Here is a 21483-nt window from a genome sequence, read left to right as displayed (position 1 = left end):
CTGCTTTGTCGTTTTCACTCATGCCGTACGTGATTGCTCTTTCTTTCATTAGTAGGTGTATTGGTGGCACACCTGCTATTACTTGTATGGCAACTCTTGAAGTCATCGTATATGAGCAGACGACCCTCAGCAGGGCCTTCCTTTGAGCTTTCTCCAGGAGTGGAGAAAGCGGAATCGAGTTATGGGCGAGTTATGAGCGAGAGAGAGAGAGAGAGAGAGAGAGAGAGAGAGAGAGAGAGAGAGAGAGAGAGAGAGATCAAGAACGAAAAGCAAAGAGACTGGCAAGATTTCTTAACAAAATTATATAATTAATACTGAGATGAAATCAAGAATTTATATAATCATTTTAATACCAATAATAACGTATGTGTGAGAAACAAGACCCGACACAGTCACAACACAATGGCTATTAGAAATGGCGGCAATGAGAATACTGAGAAGAATTACAGGAAAGACTCTGAGAGACTCAAAGAGGAGTGAAGACATCACAAGACAATGTTAACATACGGAGTATACACGAGTGGACCCTAAACGAAAAAATGGAATAATCACATAAATGTGTTAGTCCGCCGATACACAAACAGAATTGTTTATAAAGCGGAAGTAGAAGAAGAAGAACACATTTTGCACGATTCTCATACAGTGAAAAAGTTATATATAATATATATATATATATATATATATATATATATATATATATATATATATATATATATATATATATATATATATATAACTAAATGCTTAATATAATACAAGGACCAATAAAATTTAACTTTAAATGACCTAACAAAACCTGAATAAAAGTAACAAAAATAACAAACGTATTGTAGATTAGGTACTTTATTTTCTTTCAATCTGTTTTAAAGAAATTAAATAAATATGTATAAAACTCAGATTATATTTATTTTTGTTTTAAATATCTTTTGTGGGAGTAAGTAACCATCCAAAAGAAGGTCTATCTCAATAACGATTTTTTTCGATGTTTCGTTAGGTACTTTTATTTTGAATTTACTTATGTGAAAAATTAGTATTTCAAAGTACTGACTTACAGTTATTTAAAAATTAAGAGAAATAAACAAAATGAGTTTTGAGATTTTTATACCTTCCTTAATTTTATGCAACCAAAAACTCAACCCAAGAATTTGAAAGACAAATATTATTTATCAAGTTAATATTGTAAACAAAATGCTTTGTTTTCTTACCAAACCTCTGTTGGCTGTCGTTTGGTCTTATCATACTGACCTTGCGAGATCAAATATGAATATATTATGTTTATCATTAGAAATATTCGGATATCTGAAAGAAGGTACGATATGAATTCCGCCATCTCGGGTCGATACTGAATCAAGGTACTAAATATAGGATATTAGGTACCTACTTATTTCTACTAAATAATTAGTTTTACTAAAATCCAATGATGATAAATAGTTTTAATGTTTTATAAATAAAAAAGCGTTTTTTTTTCTATCAGTAAGTATGTATACAAATTAAAACAAAAAAACCGAAGGTCCAAAGTTTATCATTATAAATAATAAGAAAACATTAATTTCACTTTTTGATAGGTCACCATGCCTGTTGCATTGATATTTAACATTAAAAGCCGACATCGAATTATTTTAATCTAAGTTTTTATTGATTCAAATAATATAATTATGGCCGAGAAATATTTTGATACGTAGGTGACTGATAAGAGTTTTAATTATATTTTATTTATTAATATTCCAATAATATGTAACAAAATTGTTTACAGACATAATGATGAACATCCAGATGTTCAGGTTGTGGAGCTGAAATATTTAAGAGACCAATATTACGAAAATGAAATTGATGTTGGTTTAGACATGACTTCGATTAGAACGTTAATATTGTTGGGTAAGTTATTAATATATTTTTATTATATTCAAATAATTGTAATAAAGTTTATTCTTCATATTCTTGAAACTTCTGGGGTTCTGTACGTTTAAAAACTTTAACTGAGTCTAAAATGGCCATGAACTTTATAAATTCAATTTACCTACTTACATTTAAGGAGTGTATTGGTCCCATATTTAAGTAATATTGTCATCAACATCGTACCTATTTTCGGATACATTCCTAGATATCTTTTAAGTCTTATAGTTTTCTATGTTTTTCATAACTTTCCAATTTTGTACTTATCTTGTTTTACTTGATAATTTTCGTAATCAAATAGTTTGATGCCTCTACTTATTGCTATTCTCTTGGTCTTAGGTTTCGTCTTTCGAAATTTTTGCTTTAAACATTTTTCCTCTTTGTAGCTTAAGATAGCTCCAGTAATATCCGCTTTTCTATTTTTTTTTTAATATAGTATTATCTTAATGTACAGCCCCTTTTCATGAAATCGGTATTGGCAGATATAATTCTATTCCTATTCCGTCTGTTTATTATCCAGTTCTGTGCTCCATATGTTATTATATTGCGCACCATAATGTTATAAATTCTTATTTGCTGCCAGTGAAGTTTTCAGTACTTTTAATTTCTTTATTTTACTTTACTTCTACGTTTTTACTGGTTATTATTACTCTTATTTTTACTAAGAATCCTGTCAGATTTCTTAGCCCGGTTGAATTTTTGGCCCAGTTTTAATTGCTCAAAGAGATCAAAAGTCCATTTCAAAAATCTTCTCTAGCCAAAGCCATGCATCTATTTGACATATCTATCATGTGCACAAATAGCGTTTCCTTGTCTTTATCATCATCATCCTCGGTGATACACGTAGTGAACTTTGGCGTCTTCCACCGTCTGACCTGACCGTTTACCATATCTTCTTGCCCGTTCCATTCTTTCGTACAATTTTTTTCTAGGCAGCCAAATATACCCCAACAGTTTGGCTTATTTTTTTTATTACAATTAAGGAATATTAAAAAGGAATACATTCTGATTATAATAAAATTTATATTTTTTATATACTGTAAACATTGATAAACGATTAGACACATTTGAAAAATAATATGAAATAATTATAAAATTATAAAAATTTGATACTGAGAGTGTGGAGAGAGGAGAAAATGCCACGTAGATGAAGTAATACTGTAATTTACCCAGCATACGAAAGGTGACAGAACCCTTTGTGAAAATTACAGAGGGATAGCGCTACTGGATGTTGTGTACAAAATATTAGCAAAGATCATACGTAATAGATTGAAAAAATACGAGAATGGCAAAGTAGGTGAATACCAAGGAGGGTTTAGAGCAGGAAGATTGACATTGGATCAAATATTTACCTTAAAATTGATACAAAATATCAGTTACGAACAATACCCAGGACTCCACATTCTCTTCATTGAGTTTAAACAGGAGTATGACTCTGTCGATCGGGAAAAGTTGTATAAAGCTCTACAAAATTTAGAAATATCAAAAAAATTGATAAAATTATTGAAAATGTCGCTAACAAATACAAACAATAGAGTGGTCATAGAAGGAAGTATGTCTAATCTGTTTTCGGTTACAAGAGGACTAAGACAAGGGGATCCACTTTCTACTGATCTGTTTAACTTTGTCTTGGAGGCAATAATGAGAGAAAGTAAGATCCAAACTACGGGTACTATTATCCACGATAAACAACAATGTAAACATGCAACTTGAACACATGTTTAAGACCTTTGAAAATAAAGCAAGAAAATTTGGGTTGTATATAAATGAAGCGAAAACAAAGTATATGGAAATGCGTGGTGAGATAACAGAACACAATAAATTCGTCACTCTTAAAACGGGAGGAAAGGATTACAAAATTGAAAATGTCAGTCAGTTCAAGTATTTAGGTGCAACAAAAACGAATAAAGGGGAAGAAGAAAAAGAAATAGAAAATGGACTATTAAAAGGAAGTAGAGCAATGGGCTCATTAACCAATATTCTAAAAGCAAAAAATGTATGTCTCCTTCTTCTTCTTCTAATGGCGCTACAACCCTTTGTGAGTCTTGGCCTGCTTAACAATGTTCTTTCAATCTGCCCTGTCGGATACTTTCCTTCGCCACTGCCTGATGTTCATGGTTTTAAGATCCCTCTCTACGTGTCTATCCATCTTTTACGGGGCCTTCCTCTTGTTCTGTTTCCTTGGGGCTTTCATCTCTGGACTACTTTTACAGCTCGATTATCTGGCATTCTTTCTAGGTGACCAAGCCAGTTTAGCCTTTGTGATTTTACAAATCTAATCTGCGCTCTGCATTAGTTCATCCAGCTCGTGGTTCATTTTAGTTCTCCACGAACCATCGCTGCATTGGGTTAGTCCAAATATCTTCCTTAGTATTTTGCGCTCAAATATTCTCAGTTGATTTTGATCAGTGGTTGAGAGTGTCCACGTTTCACATCCATATGTGACCACTGGTCTAATTACTGTTTTTTAGATTCTAAGCTTAGACTCACGATTCAGTAACTTACTTTTCATTAAGTCTTTGTATGCATAAAAGCACTTATTACCGCTAAGAATCCGTGCTTGTATTTCTTGACTGATGTTGTTGTTGTCATTTATTATTGAGCCCAGGTAGAGAAAAGTGGAGGCATATTTGGAGGTATGGTTATCTACCTTCAGATTTTTATGTTGATTCGATTTTGTGCACTTCATATATTTTGTTTTGCTTTCATTTATATATAGACCAAACGTAGCAGCTTCTCGTTTCAGTTTTATAACTTTTTCGCTTATTAACCTTTTGTTGCAGCTTATCATGGCAACATCATCCGCATATGCGCATATTTGCATTGATCTTGTATTAATACAGCCGTTTTATATCTAGTTTTCTAACAATAGCTTCTAAAGTTAGATTAAAAAGTGTTGTTGATAAGGCATCACCTTGTCTAACTTCATTTTCAATATCAAAGGCCTGCGTCATATCTCCATCTATTCTCACCAAAGCTTTGGAACCCTCCAGAGTCATTCGTTTAAGTTTAACCAACTTACTGGGTATCCCTAACATAGATAGTTGCTTTAACATCTTTTGTCGATCTATTCCATCAAACGTCTGTTTGAAATCGATATACAAGTTGTAAATAGGTATGTTATATTCAACACATTTTTCATGTATACCTCTTAAGATATGTATTTGGTCTATAGTTGACCTCTTTGGTCTGAAACCACATTGGTATTCACCAATCATCTCCTCCGAAAACGATTCCAGGCGGCTGTATATAATTCCTGATAATATCTTGTAGACGACATTTAAAACTGTTATACCCCTATAATTTTTGCAGAGTCGTTTGTCTCCCCCTTTGTACATAGGAAGCATGATTCCTACTTTCTAATCTTCTGGGATGGCTTCTAGTGTCCGTATGCGGTCGATTAGTTTATGGATATGCCTCCATAACCCATCACCACCATTCTTTATCAGTTCTGCAGTTATTCCATCTGTGCCAGGTGCTTTGTTATTTTTTAGATGTTTTATGACGTTTATCATTTCTTCCAATGTTGGTTGCTCAACTAGTTGTTCTGCTGTGGTGAATTATTTCTTCATCTTCGTTTTTTTCTTTTTCTGGGTTTAACAGCTCTTAAAAATGCTTCTTCCACCTTTTCATTATTTCCTCTTTATCGCTGATAATTGCCCCATTTTTGTCCTTGCAAACTGTTGATCTTGTCATGTATCTTTGGGTGTATTGCTTGGTTTCCTTGTAAAATTTTCTAGTCTCTCTTCTGTTATTGTAATCTGTATGTACATAAAAAATGTATGTAGGGCAGCAAAAATTTAAATATATGAAACAATCATTTGGCCAGTGGCAGTGTATGTATCCGGTCCGGATGTTGGAGATCATCAAGGCTATCATGATTTTGTTGACTGCTCTGCGAAACAGTTCCGCGGAGGTCATCCCAAAGCATTGTCGAAGGTTTTTTAACCACGAGATACAACGGCGTCCCGGTCCTCTCCTGCCCGGAAAACCCCTAATAATACACAAAGTCAAAGCACAGAGTCAGGTGGTTAGGTCACATCACTCGAATGCCAAAGAAACGTGTAAAAAGTTGCTTTTTGGTGGAGGCGGGGGTAAAATAAAGAGAGGAAGACCACGGAAAAAGTGGTTAGAAGCAGTTAAAGGTGATTTAAATGGTATAGTAGTGCAGAATTGGAGAGAGAGAGCAAACGACCGGAAGAAGTGAAAAAATTAACGAAGTTTAATTCTGACAAAATGGTTAACATGAATTGTTTTACATTGGAATGTAATGACTTGTCATTTTGCTACTTACAAATTATATTTTTCCTAATTAATTATTCGCCCAACTCTATTAAAAACAATCTACTATCTAAACGAATAATTTTCTAATCTCGATTGTTCAACATCCAAAGTATATATGAATCTTGGCATCATAATGTACATATTGGCGCTTTAGCAGCGTACTAGGCTCTAAAAATAATAAACAAACTAATAAATGCTTCCAGCTTTTCTTGCACAAAAGAAGAAAAAACATTTCCCATTTTTTGCATAGTATAATTCGGATTTTCTATTAGTCTCCAATAAAATCACATTCATAATATCTTGCAATATTATGGTGGACCGAGGCATCCATGGGGAAACTCGAGGCGTTTGAGATGTGGTGTTATAGACGGATACTGAGGATTTCCTGGGTGGACCGAATAACAACCATTGAGGTTCTACGTTGGATGGATAAAACATGTGAAATTATATCCACAGTGAAACAACGCAAGCTAGAATATGTTGGACATATAATGCGAAACGATCATAGATATGACCTGCTGCAACTTATATTACAGAGTAAGGTCTACGGAAAGAGGGGACCAGGAAGAAGAAGAATATCTTGGCTCCAGAACTTACGAAAATGGTTTTCCTTGACCACTTCAGGACTATTTCGAGCTGCGGTCAATAAAGTTAGAATTGCCATGCTAGTAGCCAACATCCGTAACGGATAGGCACCAAGTGGAACTTTTCCCCACACACTACCATCTTTAGATGTATAAGTTTGATTTTAAGTGTACTTTACTGATTGATTACTAATCTCACCACAACTAACTTTCAACACTTCATCTACCTCATCAACTTCGGTCACTATCACTTGAACTATCTTCTAGTACTTTCTAGTCACTTAATTGTCAGTTTCTAATATCGCTAATATTTCTTCATCAGTTGGATCACCTTTTCTGGACTTCGAAACTTTGGTGTTTTACTTATTTTTATAAAGCACGTACTCGACAATCACTACAAACGTAACTAAACACACTAGAACTAAAACTGTACTATGATAGTGAAATAAACACTTCTGCGTAGCAGCTATGAAATCAATTGGTAATCTCAGAGAGTGCTGAAGACGAGATACGGGGAATCCCCGTCGCTTGAACAATTTGGGTTTATTTGTACCCCGCTTAGTTTTCTACATATGCAAAATGTATACCTATCGTTGCTTACTATAACTTGTTGCAATAAACACGAAAAAACACCACACTTCCCTGTAACTGAAAGAAAATTAAATAAAAAGAAATATTTTTGAAAGTATGGCCAAAAATTGATGTCTGGGGTTCACCTGCACTCCGTTCTGGATTAGGAAGGTTAATAATCTTTAATATATTATTATATTTAACGCTTAATATAGATTAATTTTTCAGACAAAACATTAAATCAAATGATGTTATTTCCGCAAGAACATAATGCAGAGGATAACGATCAAAGTTTGCAACGTCTGTCCCTGGCTCATGAACGAATGCACTCAATGCCTAAAATTTTACTCGAAGAAGTAGCACCAACTGTGAAAATTTTGGATATTAGCCATAATGAATTTGAGTAAGTTCTGCATTTTTGATTTTATTTTGAATCAACGATGTATATTAGTTATACATGTCTGTTTTCAAGACATTTAATTCTTATTATTTATTCCACATTATTCTTATCAGACCACCCTTTTTTAAAGCTGCTAGTATAAATTGTTGTTTGTTGTGTGTTTGTTGAAGTTACTTATCACAGTGATCAGAGTTCTTTCTTTCATCTTTCATTATCAAAGTTGTCATTTTCACTGCAGACTGTGTTTGTTACACCTTACTTCTAATTTTATATTGTTTATTTATTTTTAGATTATATTTACTTCTGTCACACTCTTCGTACCCATTTATACCAAACTTTCGCTTGCCATAACAGATAAAAATCTTGACCTTTAAGTTATTTGTGTTTGTTGGCAAAAATCTTTACAAATCTTAATTCTCATTTAAAGTTATTAGTATTTTTAAGTATATTATATTAATATTGTTAGTAACTAATATATTGTTTTAGAAAATTGGATTTTTTAGATAAGTTTCATGAACTAACAACTTTAATATGTGACCACAATGATATTACGTCTAATCAAAATTTGCCGTTTTTGCCAAAACTCGAATTACTATGGATGAATAATTGTAAAGTAAGTATTTTTGTAATTTTTAGTTTCTCTCTTCAATAATGGGCTCGTTATATGGTCCACAAAGGTTACTTTTTATAGATTTAATACAAATAACTTTATTCCAAAATGCACTATAGTTCTTATACGTCCAAGACCGCAATGGACGTGAGCTGCGACCAAACCAGAGGAGGTATCCGAATTCGTTTGTGTCTTACATACATTACAGGATTTCCACAGTAATTTTTATGTATTTTAGTTCAAGATGAGTCTGTGTAACTCCAGCAACGTTTTGGTCAAAAAAAATTATCGTCAGTAAGGGTAGTTTTCAAGGTGTGAATGGACTTAACATTCTACACTAAACACCACTAAACCTTTAAATTTAAGTAAAAATCCTTTATAAAAGGTATATAAATTAAAAACCCAAACGGGCTATGTCATGAAGACAAAACGTTTTCTGAAACCATGTTCCATCATCAGTGTCTAGGTGTACATGTTTTGAGCCACTGAATATCAGGGTAAAAACCCGTTAAAATTTATCTGTTACAATTTGGTTTACATTATTTGGTATTATATAAATTTTAACGGGTTTTTACCCTGATATGTAGTAGTTCAAAACATGTACACCTAGACACTGATGATGGAACATGGTTTCCGAAAACGTTTTGTCTTCATGACATAGCCCGTTTGGGTTTTTAATTTATATACCTTTTATAAAAGATTTTTACTTAAATTTTTTGTGATACATGGTATACAGTCAGCTACAGGATCTTAGTTTCCTTGTGGAAACCTTTAAATGTTTTATGAGTTGCTGAGGACATTAAAACACACATAGTTGATTTTTGAAGCGAAGCTCTTAAAACGGCGTTGGAATAGTGAATTTACTCGACAACGGGAGTCCATTATACAACACGTAAACATGTCATTTAATTGTAAAAAAAACTAATACCATAAAATACATAAACCATGTCTATAAATACCATTTTATCGTCTGATATAAGAGCTGTGCTTATGTTTATCTTAAAGTATACACTTTTTAAAACCTTTCAGCACCTCTTTAATATTTCCAAGCAGTAACGTGATGCTAATATATAAAATGTTTTTTAACCCAATTAAATCAGTTGAATTACATAAAAAAATAGTTAATTATATGTCGAGACATAAAATTTTCCCCTGTTGAAATTAAGAAAAAATCAGACGCACTAGCCCAGCAGTCGGGGAACTTTTTTACTCATTACCCCAAAATATTTTTGTGTAAGTTGATATTACCCCATGGCGAAGAGCAAAAAAAAAACAAATTACCTCTTTTTAGCATCTTTCATATTATGGCCCCCATGATAATTTTGAAAAGAAAACAATAACTAAAAATTTAAGTTAAACATCATTTATTCAATTTATCAATGTAATACCTAGTAATACATAACGGTAATAATAGTATTATATGTAATATATAGTTAAGGAAAAAAAATTCGCCCCCACAGAAAATATAAGATGATAATTTCCTGTTATTTTGTAATTCATATATTTTTCTTATATTAGACTCTATAAGACAAGAAAAATTATGTTTTCTGTGGGGGCGAATTTTTTTTTTTCCTCAACTCTATATAACAAATTAAAAACCATTGGCTTAACATCGAGGGTTTACAATTTGGGGTACTGTAACAAATTTTGATAATTATAATAACGAGGGTACAAATAGAGATTAGAATTGATAATATTAGAAAAAAAAAAAAGAATAATTGAAAACACGTTTTAGAGAAATGATTCACGTTGAATCAATTCACAAATGAAACGTTGTTTCATGTTCGATACAATTGCTTAAAATTGTTCGTACAAATATGTTGTTCCAAATGGCAACAATTTTTAACCGTCTCTTCATGTGCAATTTTAAAAGCCTGTCCTGCAAGCATTTGACGTCCAAAAGAAAAAGACAGATTTGGTTTACTCTCAAACTGAATATGTGCTTCGGTATAAGATCGAAGTTCAAGAATTGTTTCTGGCAAACCTAAAGGTCCTTCTGGTATCATATCAATTTCACATTTAAAAGGATCTACAATCCAACTGGCAGTACCTGTATCAAGATCTGGAAAGTAATCTCAAAACCACCTTCTGAGTTTGATAAGATGTCTTACAATTGTATTCTTGATGTCAGCAAAAGTAATATTTTCGCAATTTTCCAAAAACAAAACTAACCTTGAAAAAGAAGCTATCTTGTTCTGTTCCACTTTCTGTCTCCAATATTGCAGCTTTAATCCAAACGCTGACACTATTTCTCTCGCTGAAATGATATTAATATTATTTCCTTGCAATTGTTTCTTTAACATATTTATACTCTTAAAAATATCCGCTAAATATGTGAAATATGCAACCCAGGAAGAGTTTTTAAACTTTTAGTACATTTCCGCGAAAGAGCCACCTTACTTTTATATAATAAACTAGGTCCGTATATTCAGCTTCAGCGTCCTGACATATTTCACGAAATAATGCGTGTTTAGTGCATGTTTCTTGATAAAATTTACAATCTTGATGACATCATGCATGACGGCTTCCAGTGTTGGTTCTAATAATAATGTTGGTTCCTGGCGTGGGTCATACAGTGAGTAACTTCAATATTTGGTTTGTTTTTTTACGAAAGCCGAATAACCATTAATATGACCCAGCATATCTGGAGCTCCATCCAAAGATACAGAAATACAGTTTTCCCATTTTAAACTTTGCGCATTGAAGTATTCATTTACTTTATTTTAGACATCAATTCCACGAGATCTCAATTTGAGAGGAGAACAAAACAGCAATTCCTCTTCAAAATTATCTGCACCTTTGTAGCGAACATATACCATTAGCTGTGAATTGCTACTAAAACAAGTTGTATCATCAAGCTGAATAGCGAAATATTTAGCCTGTTTTATTGCGAAAATAACCTGTTCCTTCACATTTTCTGCTAATATAAAAATTCGTTCTTTTACAGTTCTCGCTGACAAGGGCAATGAATTCAGTTTCTTCGCATCTTTTTGAGCACACATAATCTCTGCCATTTTTACAGCAGTTGGTTTAACCAAATCTTTACCAATAGTGAATGGTTTCTTATTTCGAGCAATCAACCAGGCTACTTTAAAGCTAGATCTTGATGCTGAACGATGATTAAATGTACCAAACAAGTTGCTATTCAATCTTTGTCTTTTAACAGATATTTCTAAATTTGCATTTGCAAAGTATTCTCGCTGTTTGGAAGACAGGTATGAATGCAAATTATCTAAATGTTTCTTCAATTTACTTTTTTTGAAAGATTCTGAAGTCAGTACGTTCATGCATACAACATATTGTGGTTTCATTGTACCATTGTCTTCTATTTGTGTAAAACCATAATTAAGGAATTCGTCTTGGTATGCTTTTTTTTCTATTTGCTGCCATCTTAAGGAAGACAGAAAATAATAGTTGTAAAATATTTGAATTAAATTTTCAAATTGCGCCTTACCTTGATCGATGTATCGATGATTAATGATAAAATGGTAGTCTTGTCAGCAACTAACTAGTAAAAACTCGTTCTCTGACTCGACAATGTCTTTGTATCTTGACGGCATGGCACGGACTGAGCAGATAGCTGGTGCCCGGGGCTGTGCTGTGCTTTACTGCGCAAGGATATAACTCGAGAACACTCTAGTGGTGGGGAGTAAGATGACGTGGCCTGCATATGTAGCCAAATTGTTTAAGTTGAAAAAAATACTAACAGGTTTATCAAATAGCAAAAAATTAAAAATATATACTTTTTACTTACAAAAGTTTCATTTTTACCCCCAAAAATTTTATTTTTACCCCATTTGGGGTAATTTACCCCGGTTCCCCGACCGCTGCACTAGCCCGTCGTGGGCACTGCAGTATAGTATACATTCATACATGCTGCATGACGCAGTAGAGCGTCTGTAAATGTAGTAAGAGTAAAAGTGATAGTATTGGACTAAAGACGGAAATTAATAAAAAAGTTTAATGCACAATGTGTTTTATACTTAGATAAAAAACAAAATAAAAATTCACGCAAAATATTAGAAAATAACATTTTTTTCAATATTTTTAAATGAGCTATTTTACAACAGTCTAAACAAAAGCCTGCTTTGTTTGGATAAAAATTACATTCATAAATTGTATCCTTATGTATCCTGTTACTATATGGAGTTGAAGCCTGGACACTGACGCAAGCCACTGAAAAACGAATCGAAGCCTTCGAGATGTGGATATACAGAAGGATACTAAAAATATCTTATGTGGACCATGTCACCAACGTTGAGGTCCTACAGCGCATGACAAAAGAAAAAGAAGTGCTTAATTTAATTAAACAACGTAAGCTTGAGTACCTCGGCCACGTGATGCGGAACGAAGAAAAATATCGAATTCTTCAACTTGTTATGCAGGGTAAAGTATTTGGCAGAAGAGGACCGGGACGCCGTCGTATCTCGTGGTTGAAAAATCTCCGACAATGGTTTGGGATGACCTCAGCGGAGCTGTTTCGCAGAGCAGTCAACAAAACCATGATAGCCTTGATGATCGCCAACATCCGGACCGGATAAGGCACTGAAGAAGAAGAAATTGTATCCTTCCATACGTAACACTTTCAAACTTCACGTTTCTGCACAATGTGATTTTGATTTTCTTGAAGAGATGAAGCAATTCTAGAAACTCCATTTGGAAACAATAAATCTCTAATAAAAGACAAACGTAAAATAAAAAAAAACACGTTGTCGCAGACTGTACAAGTACCTTGCACTTCGAAGGGCCAAGAAATAATAAGGACGAATTATGTTGTGAACGAATGCGCATCGTGGGTGGAGCCTAATTTCAAATCAGCTATAAGTATCAACATATTTGACAAGCAATACACAAAACTTGTCAACGTTGCGAATCGCTTCTATAGTGCAAGCGCACTGTGCCGTAATTTTAAATCTGCTAGTGCGCACAGTATTTTTACGTCTATTATTACTCTGGTTGTAATTAGAGCTTTTCAACAATGACGCCGTAATTTAAATTAATGTAAGTGTCTGCCATGCTGTTGTTTTTTTAGTAAGAGCATTAATAATAATTAGTCACTAGAATGCAATAAAAGATTAAACATAAAATCATATTGGATATAAAAAATGTATAGCTTAAGTACTATTCTAACAAATATATAAATACCATGACTACCTAGATGGAAGCAAAGATACAAAGATACAAAGAAAACACCCTCAGACCAAGAAACGTATAACATGCATCTACTCTGAAAGACCAATTTAAGATATTTACACCAAAATAAAATAAATAACACTTATCAAGACTTCAACCAGCAACCATAATAATAGAGAACGGAAGAACAATAGAAAAATACACAACAAAAATAAAGTGCGATTGTGGAACAAAGAATTACGAATAGCTACAGAAAAGAAATATACTTCGCATCTAGTTCCTACAGAAAAATACACAGGAATTTAAGGACATACATCACCAAAAGAAAAATTATGTTAGACAGTTAAAATAACAAATTGAAGAAAACTAAATATACCGACCTGAACGAATAGAAAAAACTCGGTACAGACAAGAAGAGCTCAAAAATAGTAACAATTACCAACACAAAAATAAAAAAAATGCAGAACACGCGATAAACACAGAATTGATTAAATCTACAGGCACTTTCAGTCGCTTAAAACTTCAAAATCATTTCTATGGAAAATATTGAAAGTCATTCCTAAATTAACAAAAAGTACCGGAACAAACTATCAAAATCACAGATGGATCAGTTTATTACAATATTGCATATATACAATCTGCGCAAAAAGCTAAAGGATTTTGAAAAAAGGCGCATACAGTGATAACAAATTTATAATTAGTTCTTTGATTTAACCTTAAAACTTCGAAAAAATTCAAAAAAACTTTTGACTGAGTCTCTCGAGTAAGATCTGAGAAATAATGACTGAAACAGTCACACTTGACATTTTGAAAACACAGCTTATTCTACCAGCCAAATAATGGTGAATAGAGTTGAAAAAAGGACCTAGGAAAAAAAGAAGAACCCTTCTTCTTCATAAGGTGCCTTCTCCATTACTGAAGGCTGGCTATAACTACAGCAAATTACTCTCTATCTTGAGCTGTTCTTAGTATCGAATGTGTGTCCATGCCTGCCCAGTCTCTTACATTCTTCAACCAGGAGCATTTTCTTCTTCCTGGACCTCTTCTTCCTTCCACTATCCCTTTCATTATAAGTCGTAGAAAGTTCTATTTTCCTCCTCTCAGTACACATTCTTCTTAACACCTCGTTGTTGGTCACGTGCTCTGTCCAAGAGATCTTCAGCATCCTTCGAAAAACCCACATCTCAAAGGCTTCTATACGCCTCATACTTGTAATTCCGAGAGTCCATGTTTCCACCTAGCGGACCTAGCATATTCTATACGAGCACGTATTTCGACCTCGTGGTCAAGATCGTTTGTTATCCAGCAACCAAGATACTGGAATCTTTGTACTGGTTCTATATGTTTGTTATAGATACAAATATTAATGTCGACATTTGGTACACGTGTAACAGCCATTACTTTTGTTTTATTTGTGTTTATATTTAGTCCCAAGCTATCTCCCTCTCTGGTTATGACATTCAAAAGTCGTTGTAAACCCTCAGCACTGTCCGCAATAATGACGGTGTCGTCTGCGTATCTTAAGTTGTTTACGTATTCTCCATTGATTTTTATTCCTTCTTCAATATTTTCGATTGCATTTTGAAAGATCTTTCCGGAATATATATTGAATAACAATGGAGAAAGTACACAGCCCTGACGAACTCCTGTTTTTATTGGCAATTCTGCTGTCAGACGATTGTCTATTTTGATCGACGCCATTTGATCCGAATATAGTTTTTTAATAAGTGCTACAGTCTTATGGTCAATACCATGTTGTGTTAGGGTTTCTATGAGTTCTGTGTGTTTTACTCAATCAAACGCTTTTTCGTAGTCGATAAAACAGAGAAACATGTCTTTTCGCTGATCTCGGCATTTTTGTAGTAATATCTGGAGGCCAAATAATGCCTCCCTTGTACCAAGCCCCATACGAAATCCAAATTGATTGTCGCTCAGGATTCTTTCGCATTCTCTGTATATTCGTTGATGTATAATTTTGAGTAAAATTTTCAGAAAATGGCTCATCAGGCTAATTAATCTGAACTGTGAGCATCTATTTGCTTTATTCTTGAGTATAGGTATAAATGTCGACCTAAGCCACTCTTCTGGGAAGATTCCAGTGGTATATATTTTGTTAAATAATAATGTTAACGCCTGAAGATTTTCTTCATCTCTACTTATATTTTATCTGGATATGAGACTTTTCGTGGCTTTGCCGGATTGATTATTTTTTTAACTTCCGATGTTAATATATCAAGTATTGTTTCTTGTACTATATTCATTTGTGCTTCTGTTCCCTCGCCATCAAACAGATTTTTGATGTATTTTTCCCAGATATCTTCTACATTTTCTGGACTAGATACTATTTGGTTGAAATCATCTACTAAAGTTGTTGAAGTGATTTTTTTTTCATATTTGTGACTTCCTTAATCTTTTTGTATACATTAAAGTAGTCATGCTTTTTTAGCAAATCTCCAAGTTCCTCACAGTTGCTGCTCATCCATTCTTTTTTGGCTTTCCTAATTTTGTTTCGGATGATTTTCTGGGTTTCTTTATATTTTTCTTCATTGCGATTTTTGTAAGATCTCCTTATGTCCATCAGTTCTAGGACTTCTTCTGTCATCCATGTATTCTTTTTTTTCTGATGTTGTCTTGTAGTTGTTCTCTTTGAATAGTTGTGATTTTTGTTTTGAAGGTGTGCCAAATACTTTCTATTGTTTCTTCTGCTTCCGCGGGTGCTTCATTGAACTTTTCTTTGAGTGTATCATTGAGTGTTTTCTCTATTTCTGCCTGTACTATTGGATCTTTAAGTTTTTTGAGGCTAGGTTTTATCTTTTCTCTGTATTTGACTTTCTTTAGTTTAATTAAAATTTTACCAACAACAGGATTGTGGTCGAAACAGATGTCCGCCCCGGGATATGTTTTAACTCCTCTGATTCCATTTCTATAACGTTTGTCAATTAATATATAATCAATCTGGTTTCTTATTATGCGGTTTTGATTATCGCCAGGTGCTTTCGATGTATATAATCTTCTTTTTGGTTGTTTAAAGCCAGGTGTTTGCGATCATTAGATTTTCTTCTTGGCAAAATTGGACCAGTAACTCTCCTTTATCATTTCTTTGGCCCAAACCAAAGTTTCCTACTACGTTTTCGGTCCGCCCTTCACCTACTTTGGCATTAAAATCTCCCATAATAATGTTTACAGCACTTTTCTTTGTGATCTTCATTAGCTGTTCACAAGAACCCTACGCTCGAAAATAATCATCGACAATAGACCAATAGTGCAAGTATCGTATTTTTATTTAAGTAATTAGCAAACGTACAGTATACCTGGGTTGGATAAATCATAAAAGGGTGTAGAGAAACAGATGATACATGCAGCAGAAATGGGATTTATAAGAAGAAGTACCGGCTGCGGAAGAATACGTACTGGATTAAATCTATAGGTATAAATAACAAGACACAACATGGTTACAGGGTGAAAAACGAAGGATCATAAAAAATTATTAGATATTTTAATTGTAGTTAAAAGCATCTAATTTCGGAACTATAGTCGTTACTGGAAGCATATCTTTCTTATCACGGACTAAAAAACCAAAGAAACGCGATGAAACGCAATGACCCCACACCCACACACACACACACACACACGCACACACGCACACACACACACACACGCACACACGCACACACGCACACACGCACACACGCACACACGCACACACGCACACACGCACACACACACACCCACACACACACACACACACACACACACACACACACACTCACACACACACACACACGCACGCACACACGCACACACACGCACATACGCACACACGCACACACGCACACACACACACGCACACACACACACACGCACCCACACACACACACACACACACACACACACACACACACACACACACACACACACACACACACACACACACACACACACACACACACTATTGGTCAGATTATGGGATTGTAGATTCGTATCTTAGCTCTGTCCGATTGACTAGGATTTTAGTTTTTTTTTGTGTTTATTGATAGACCTATTGAATCTGATATTCCCTATACGTGTTCTGACCTGTTACTTTATATTTGCTCTTATCATGCTATTTTTGGAACAGGCCGTTTAGCAGAAACAGTGCTTTTCTAGTAACCAATGTATTTCTTAAAGGAAAGTGTTTGTCTTCAATGTTTCTTGACGATTGTATCTAATTCCAATGTACATAAAATAATTATAAATGTTAAATTAAACATCAAATTTATTTTATTAATTCATGTATTGATATATTGTTTTAGATTTTGGATTTATATCGTTGGGTATATCGATTGAGTAGTTCTTGTCCTAATTTGAAATATTTGTCACTTATGGGCAACCCAGGTATACCATTTTATACAAACGGAGGGTCAAATCTTGAGCAAATGAGATACAGGTAAGTAAAAAATATATTTTCCCCTTCATTAAAGAATACGAAATAATTACAAGTCAATCTATTAGATAATTTTTTTTCAATATACTGTTTATATCTACTTCGACTCATTCAGACCACTGCTGCGCTCTGTACTGATTTTAGTTTAAGTGAACTAAGTTAAATTCGACTCAAGCTAACTAAACTTTAAAAACTATACTTTTTGCTGTAGTTATTTTTAATTCTCATTATTTATGTATTAATGACAAAACTTATACTTCGAAATGATAAGTACACTATGCTACACGTCATCATGCAAAGAAGAGTAAAGGAGAGAAAAGGCTTTGAAAGAAAAAAGAAATCTTGGCTAATGTTTGTCAGAGATTGCGGTAACCTCAGTGTTGAACAGATATTTCATGTTGCAAGAGATAGGAAAGTGTTTAAAGTAGTGATCGTCAACCTTCGTTAGAAAACGACACAATATGAAGAAGAAGGAAAGAACAGCAGTACTAAACATTTATTTATAAACTTCGTGCTTTAATAGTACCCAAAATTAGGGCCTAATTAATATAACTCCAGAAATGACTCACAATGTTCAAGAACATTGTCGTCCTAGGTTCAGTTCCTGCTAAGAAGCAGGTGGGAGGCAATTTGAACATTTAATTTAAGCGAAAAGTAATTTTTATTTGTTAAATAACCATTTTTTTGTTTTCTGACAGCAGTAAAATGTATTTCGTATATCTACTCTTGTTTAAAAAAATTATCGATTACGGCATCACGCCCAGATGGATAACTTTATTATCACTAGTATATAAATCTATTAAGGAATACCACCACGCAGCAAGCTCTTATCTCTTACCGTACTGCTCCACCATAGGCCGATCAGATACTAGCGTATTTTAGTCTAAGTAGCAGATTCATTTTAGAATTTGAAACTACTACGTTAGTCTTTTTGCTGTTCTGTCCCGAACCAGGATTCGAACCAACTTCCGCTAAAGCATTTCGACATAGCCCCACTTGGCTATCTGACAGACCGACCGTTTAACCGTTCTAATGGCGGTTTTCCACAAAACTGACAAAACAAACACGACAAAACTGACAAATCAAAACGATCGAAAATATCTACCAAAACAACACAATGTAAGTAAAAGTAGAAGAAGAATTAACCGACCCTATTGAAGCTGGTAATGGGATAAGACAGGGAGACTCCCTGAGTCTTCTATTGATCATCCTGATTGTGAATGAAATAATAAAAAAAAATAGGAACTAAAAAAGAATATCAAATGGGAGAAAAGTGAAGATGATTTACAAGGTATGCTGCACCAATTTAATAGAACCGCCAGAAAATTTAACATGTTAATTTGCCCAAAAAAGACAAAATGCATGGTTACAACAGCAAATTTACTAAGATGTAAATTGGAGCTGGAAGGTCAGATAATAGAACAAGTGAAGGAGTTTAAAAATCTAAGCATCACATTATCTAGCTACGGAAAGCTCGAAACTGAAGTGGAAGATCAAGTGAATAGAGCTAACAGAGCCGCAGACTGCCTAAATGAAACAATATGGTGAAATAAAAATATCGGGAAACAAACGAAAGGCAGAATTTACAAAAGTCATCAGTCATCAGACCAATAATGACATACGCGACAGAAACAAGACCTAGAGGACAAAAAGGATGCTAGAAACAGCAGAGATGAAAACACTTAGAAAAATTGATGGTAAGATACGATAATGACAATAAATAGAGTAGTAAAGACGACAAGAGACAGTTCCCCAATAGAAAGACGATCAGTAGGAAGACAACGAAAACGATGGAACGACAACTTACTGGAGGCACATTGAAAAACAGATAGAGTCATGTCTATATAAAAAGAAGAAGAAGAAGAAGAGGGTCCCGTTCTTCTTCTTCTTCAGTGCCTTATCCGGTCCGGATGTTGGCGATCATCAAGGCTATCATGGTTTTGTTGACTGCTCTGCGAAACAGCTCCGCTGAGGTCATCCACGCTGAGGATTTTTCAACCACGAGCCGGGTCCCGTTCGGAAGCGGTAATACCAAAGGGTTTCGGCGTATTTTAAAACTTGAGTCTGTTTGGTGGAAAAGGTCATGTTATGTTTATTATTTTTGAGTTAATATTGTGAATACGAATTTTATACCAAATTAGTTGTTGGAGAATTTCTCCAAATCGCTCACACATTTTATTGAAACTTAATAGATCATGTCTGAAGGTAAAATTTATTATTTTTACTGGGAAAAAGCCACAATTAGACTTTAAAATAAGTGTATTTGACGTTTAGATTTCCACTTCAAAAATCATTCTTAAAATACAGAACAATATGTCTGAAGGTGGCAAAGTTGCCAAAAAGCAGTGGTCTACTGGCCAAATATGTATCTTTCGGGATATCTTTCGGGAACATATAAATTTGTGGTACCCAAAAAATGGCAACTATATAAATATTATTAAAAATATGGATTCCTTCAAAGAAATTGTACAATTGCTTGATGCCAATGGGATAGAAATTGATAGAAAAATTTAAAACACAATTTTTAATTATCAACATGAACGAAGAGACTATAAAAAAATTATAAGAAATATCCCTCAGAATTTTATACCCAAGTAATTTGTTTATATTGCAATGAGTATATGCATTTTTTTCTTTAAATATGTTGTACGGTTATTGAGGAAAAAACTGTGTTTTAATTTCCTCATGACAACCAGTGGAAAAGAACTGAAAACAAAAACATAACCCGAACAAAATGTAGTCCGTTTGATGGAAAAAAGAGTTTTGGTTTTGTGTCGGTTTTGGAATTTGTTTCTCAAGTTCTAAAAACACAAACAAAATATAAACACAATTGTTCGTTTAGTGGAAAACCATCATAAAATACATAATAATAATATAGCGTCTTCTTTATACCGACAGTGCATTTTAAAATATAAAAGGAAGGTAACATGGCCAATACTATGCGTTAACCGCTTATTTTTACACTCAGTTCTACCCAAGGTAAAAGTATTTTATACAGGCTGAGTCAACCTGGGGCATTGAAATTTTTTAAAAATATCTAGATGTTTTTGAAATCTTCTGCGTGATAGTCATACATTCTACCGTTTTAGCAATTATATCCGTTCTAAGATAAGTACAGATAGAGACCTACCTTCTATTTTTTACGTATTTAACTGTAACAATTAACAATAATTAAATGATTTATTTTAGATTATTTATTTTGTCCCTTTTCGAAAAGTTAGTTCACCTGGATGATAAACCTGTCACTGAAGACGAGCGGAAGAAGTCGCACAAACTCTACCACAAAGATATTCTGGAAATTATTGCAACCAAAGCACAGCAAACTATGCCGGATTATATGCGAAGAGTGTCACAAAGGATGTCGCAGCAAATGTCAGTTATGTTATCATGCGTCGGAACCTCGAATTCGGAAACCAAAAATTTTATTGTTTAACTATAACTTATTATTTTTTTATTCAGTATTTTAATAAAGAACATTTTTGTACAAATATTTTTAATCGTGGTGTTTTATATTTCGATTTTTGCTTGTCTATTATATCTTATAACTGTTAGTTTTGTTACGCAAACTATAATTCTACGAATTAAC

At 33.8% G+C, this 21483-nt stretch overlaps 1 protein-coding gene across 5 annotated transcripts; it reads left to right on the top strand.

Moving 5' to 3' along the window:
• Nucleotides 1-1245: 1245 nt before the first annotated feature.
• Nucleotides 1246-21394, top strand: LOC140440014 (leucine-rich melanocyte differentiation-associated protein-like). Of its 5 annotated transcripts, none has more exons than XM_072530246.1 (6): nt 1246-1373; nt 1754-1875; nt 7560-7734; nt 8218-8344; nt 17767-17900; nt 21087-21394. In XM_072530246.1, the coding sequence occupies exons 2-6, from the start codon at nt 1845-1847 to the stop codon at nt 21328-21330; spliced, it is 711 nt and encodes a 236-aa protein (XP_072386347.1). In that variant the 5' UTR covers nt 1246-1373; nt 1754-1844; the 3' UTR covers nt 21331-21394. The 5 variants fall into 5 exon arrangements, with proteins under 5 accessions (XP_072386347.1, XP_072386350.1, XP_072386348.1 ...); XM_072530249.1 differs by having other exon boundaries at nt 1253-1352; XM_072530247.1 differs by having other exon boundaries at nt 1335-1473.
• The last annotated feature ends 89 nt before the right edge of the window (nt 21395-21483 follow it).

This window comes from Diabrotica undecimpunctata, chromosome 4 (genome assembly GCF_040954645.1).
Source record: "Diabrotica undecimpunctata isolate CICGRU chromosome 4, icDiaUnde3, whole genome shotgun sequence".
Taxonomy (NCBI): Eukaryota; Metazoa; Arthropoda; class Insecta; order Coleoptera; family Chrysomelidae; genus Diabrotica; species Diabrotica undecimpunctata.
This window is presented reverse-complemented; position numbering and strand designations above follow the sequence as displayed.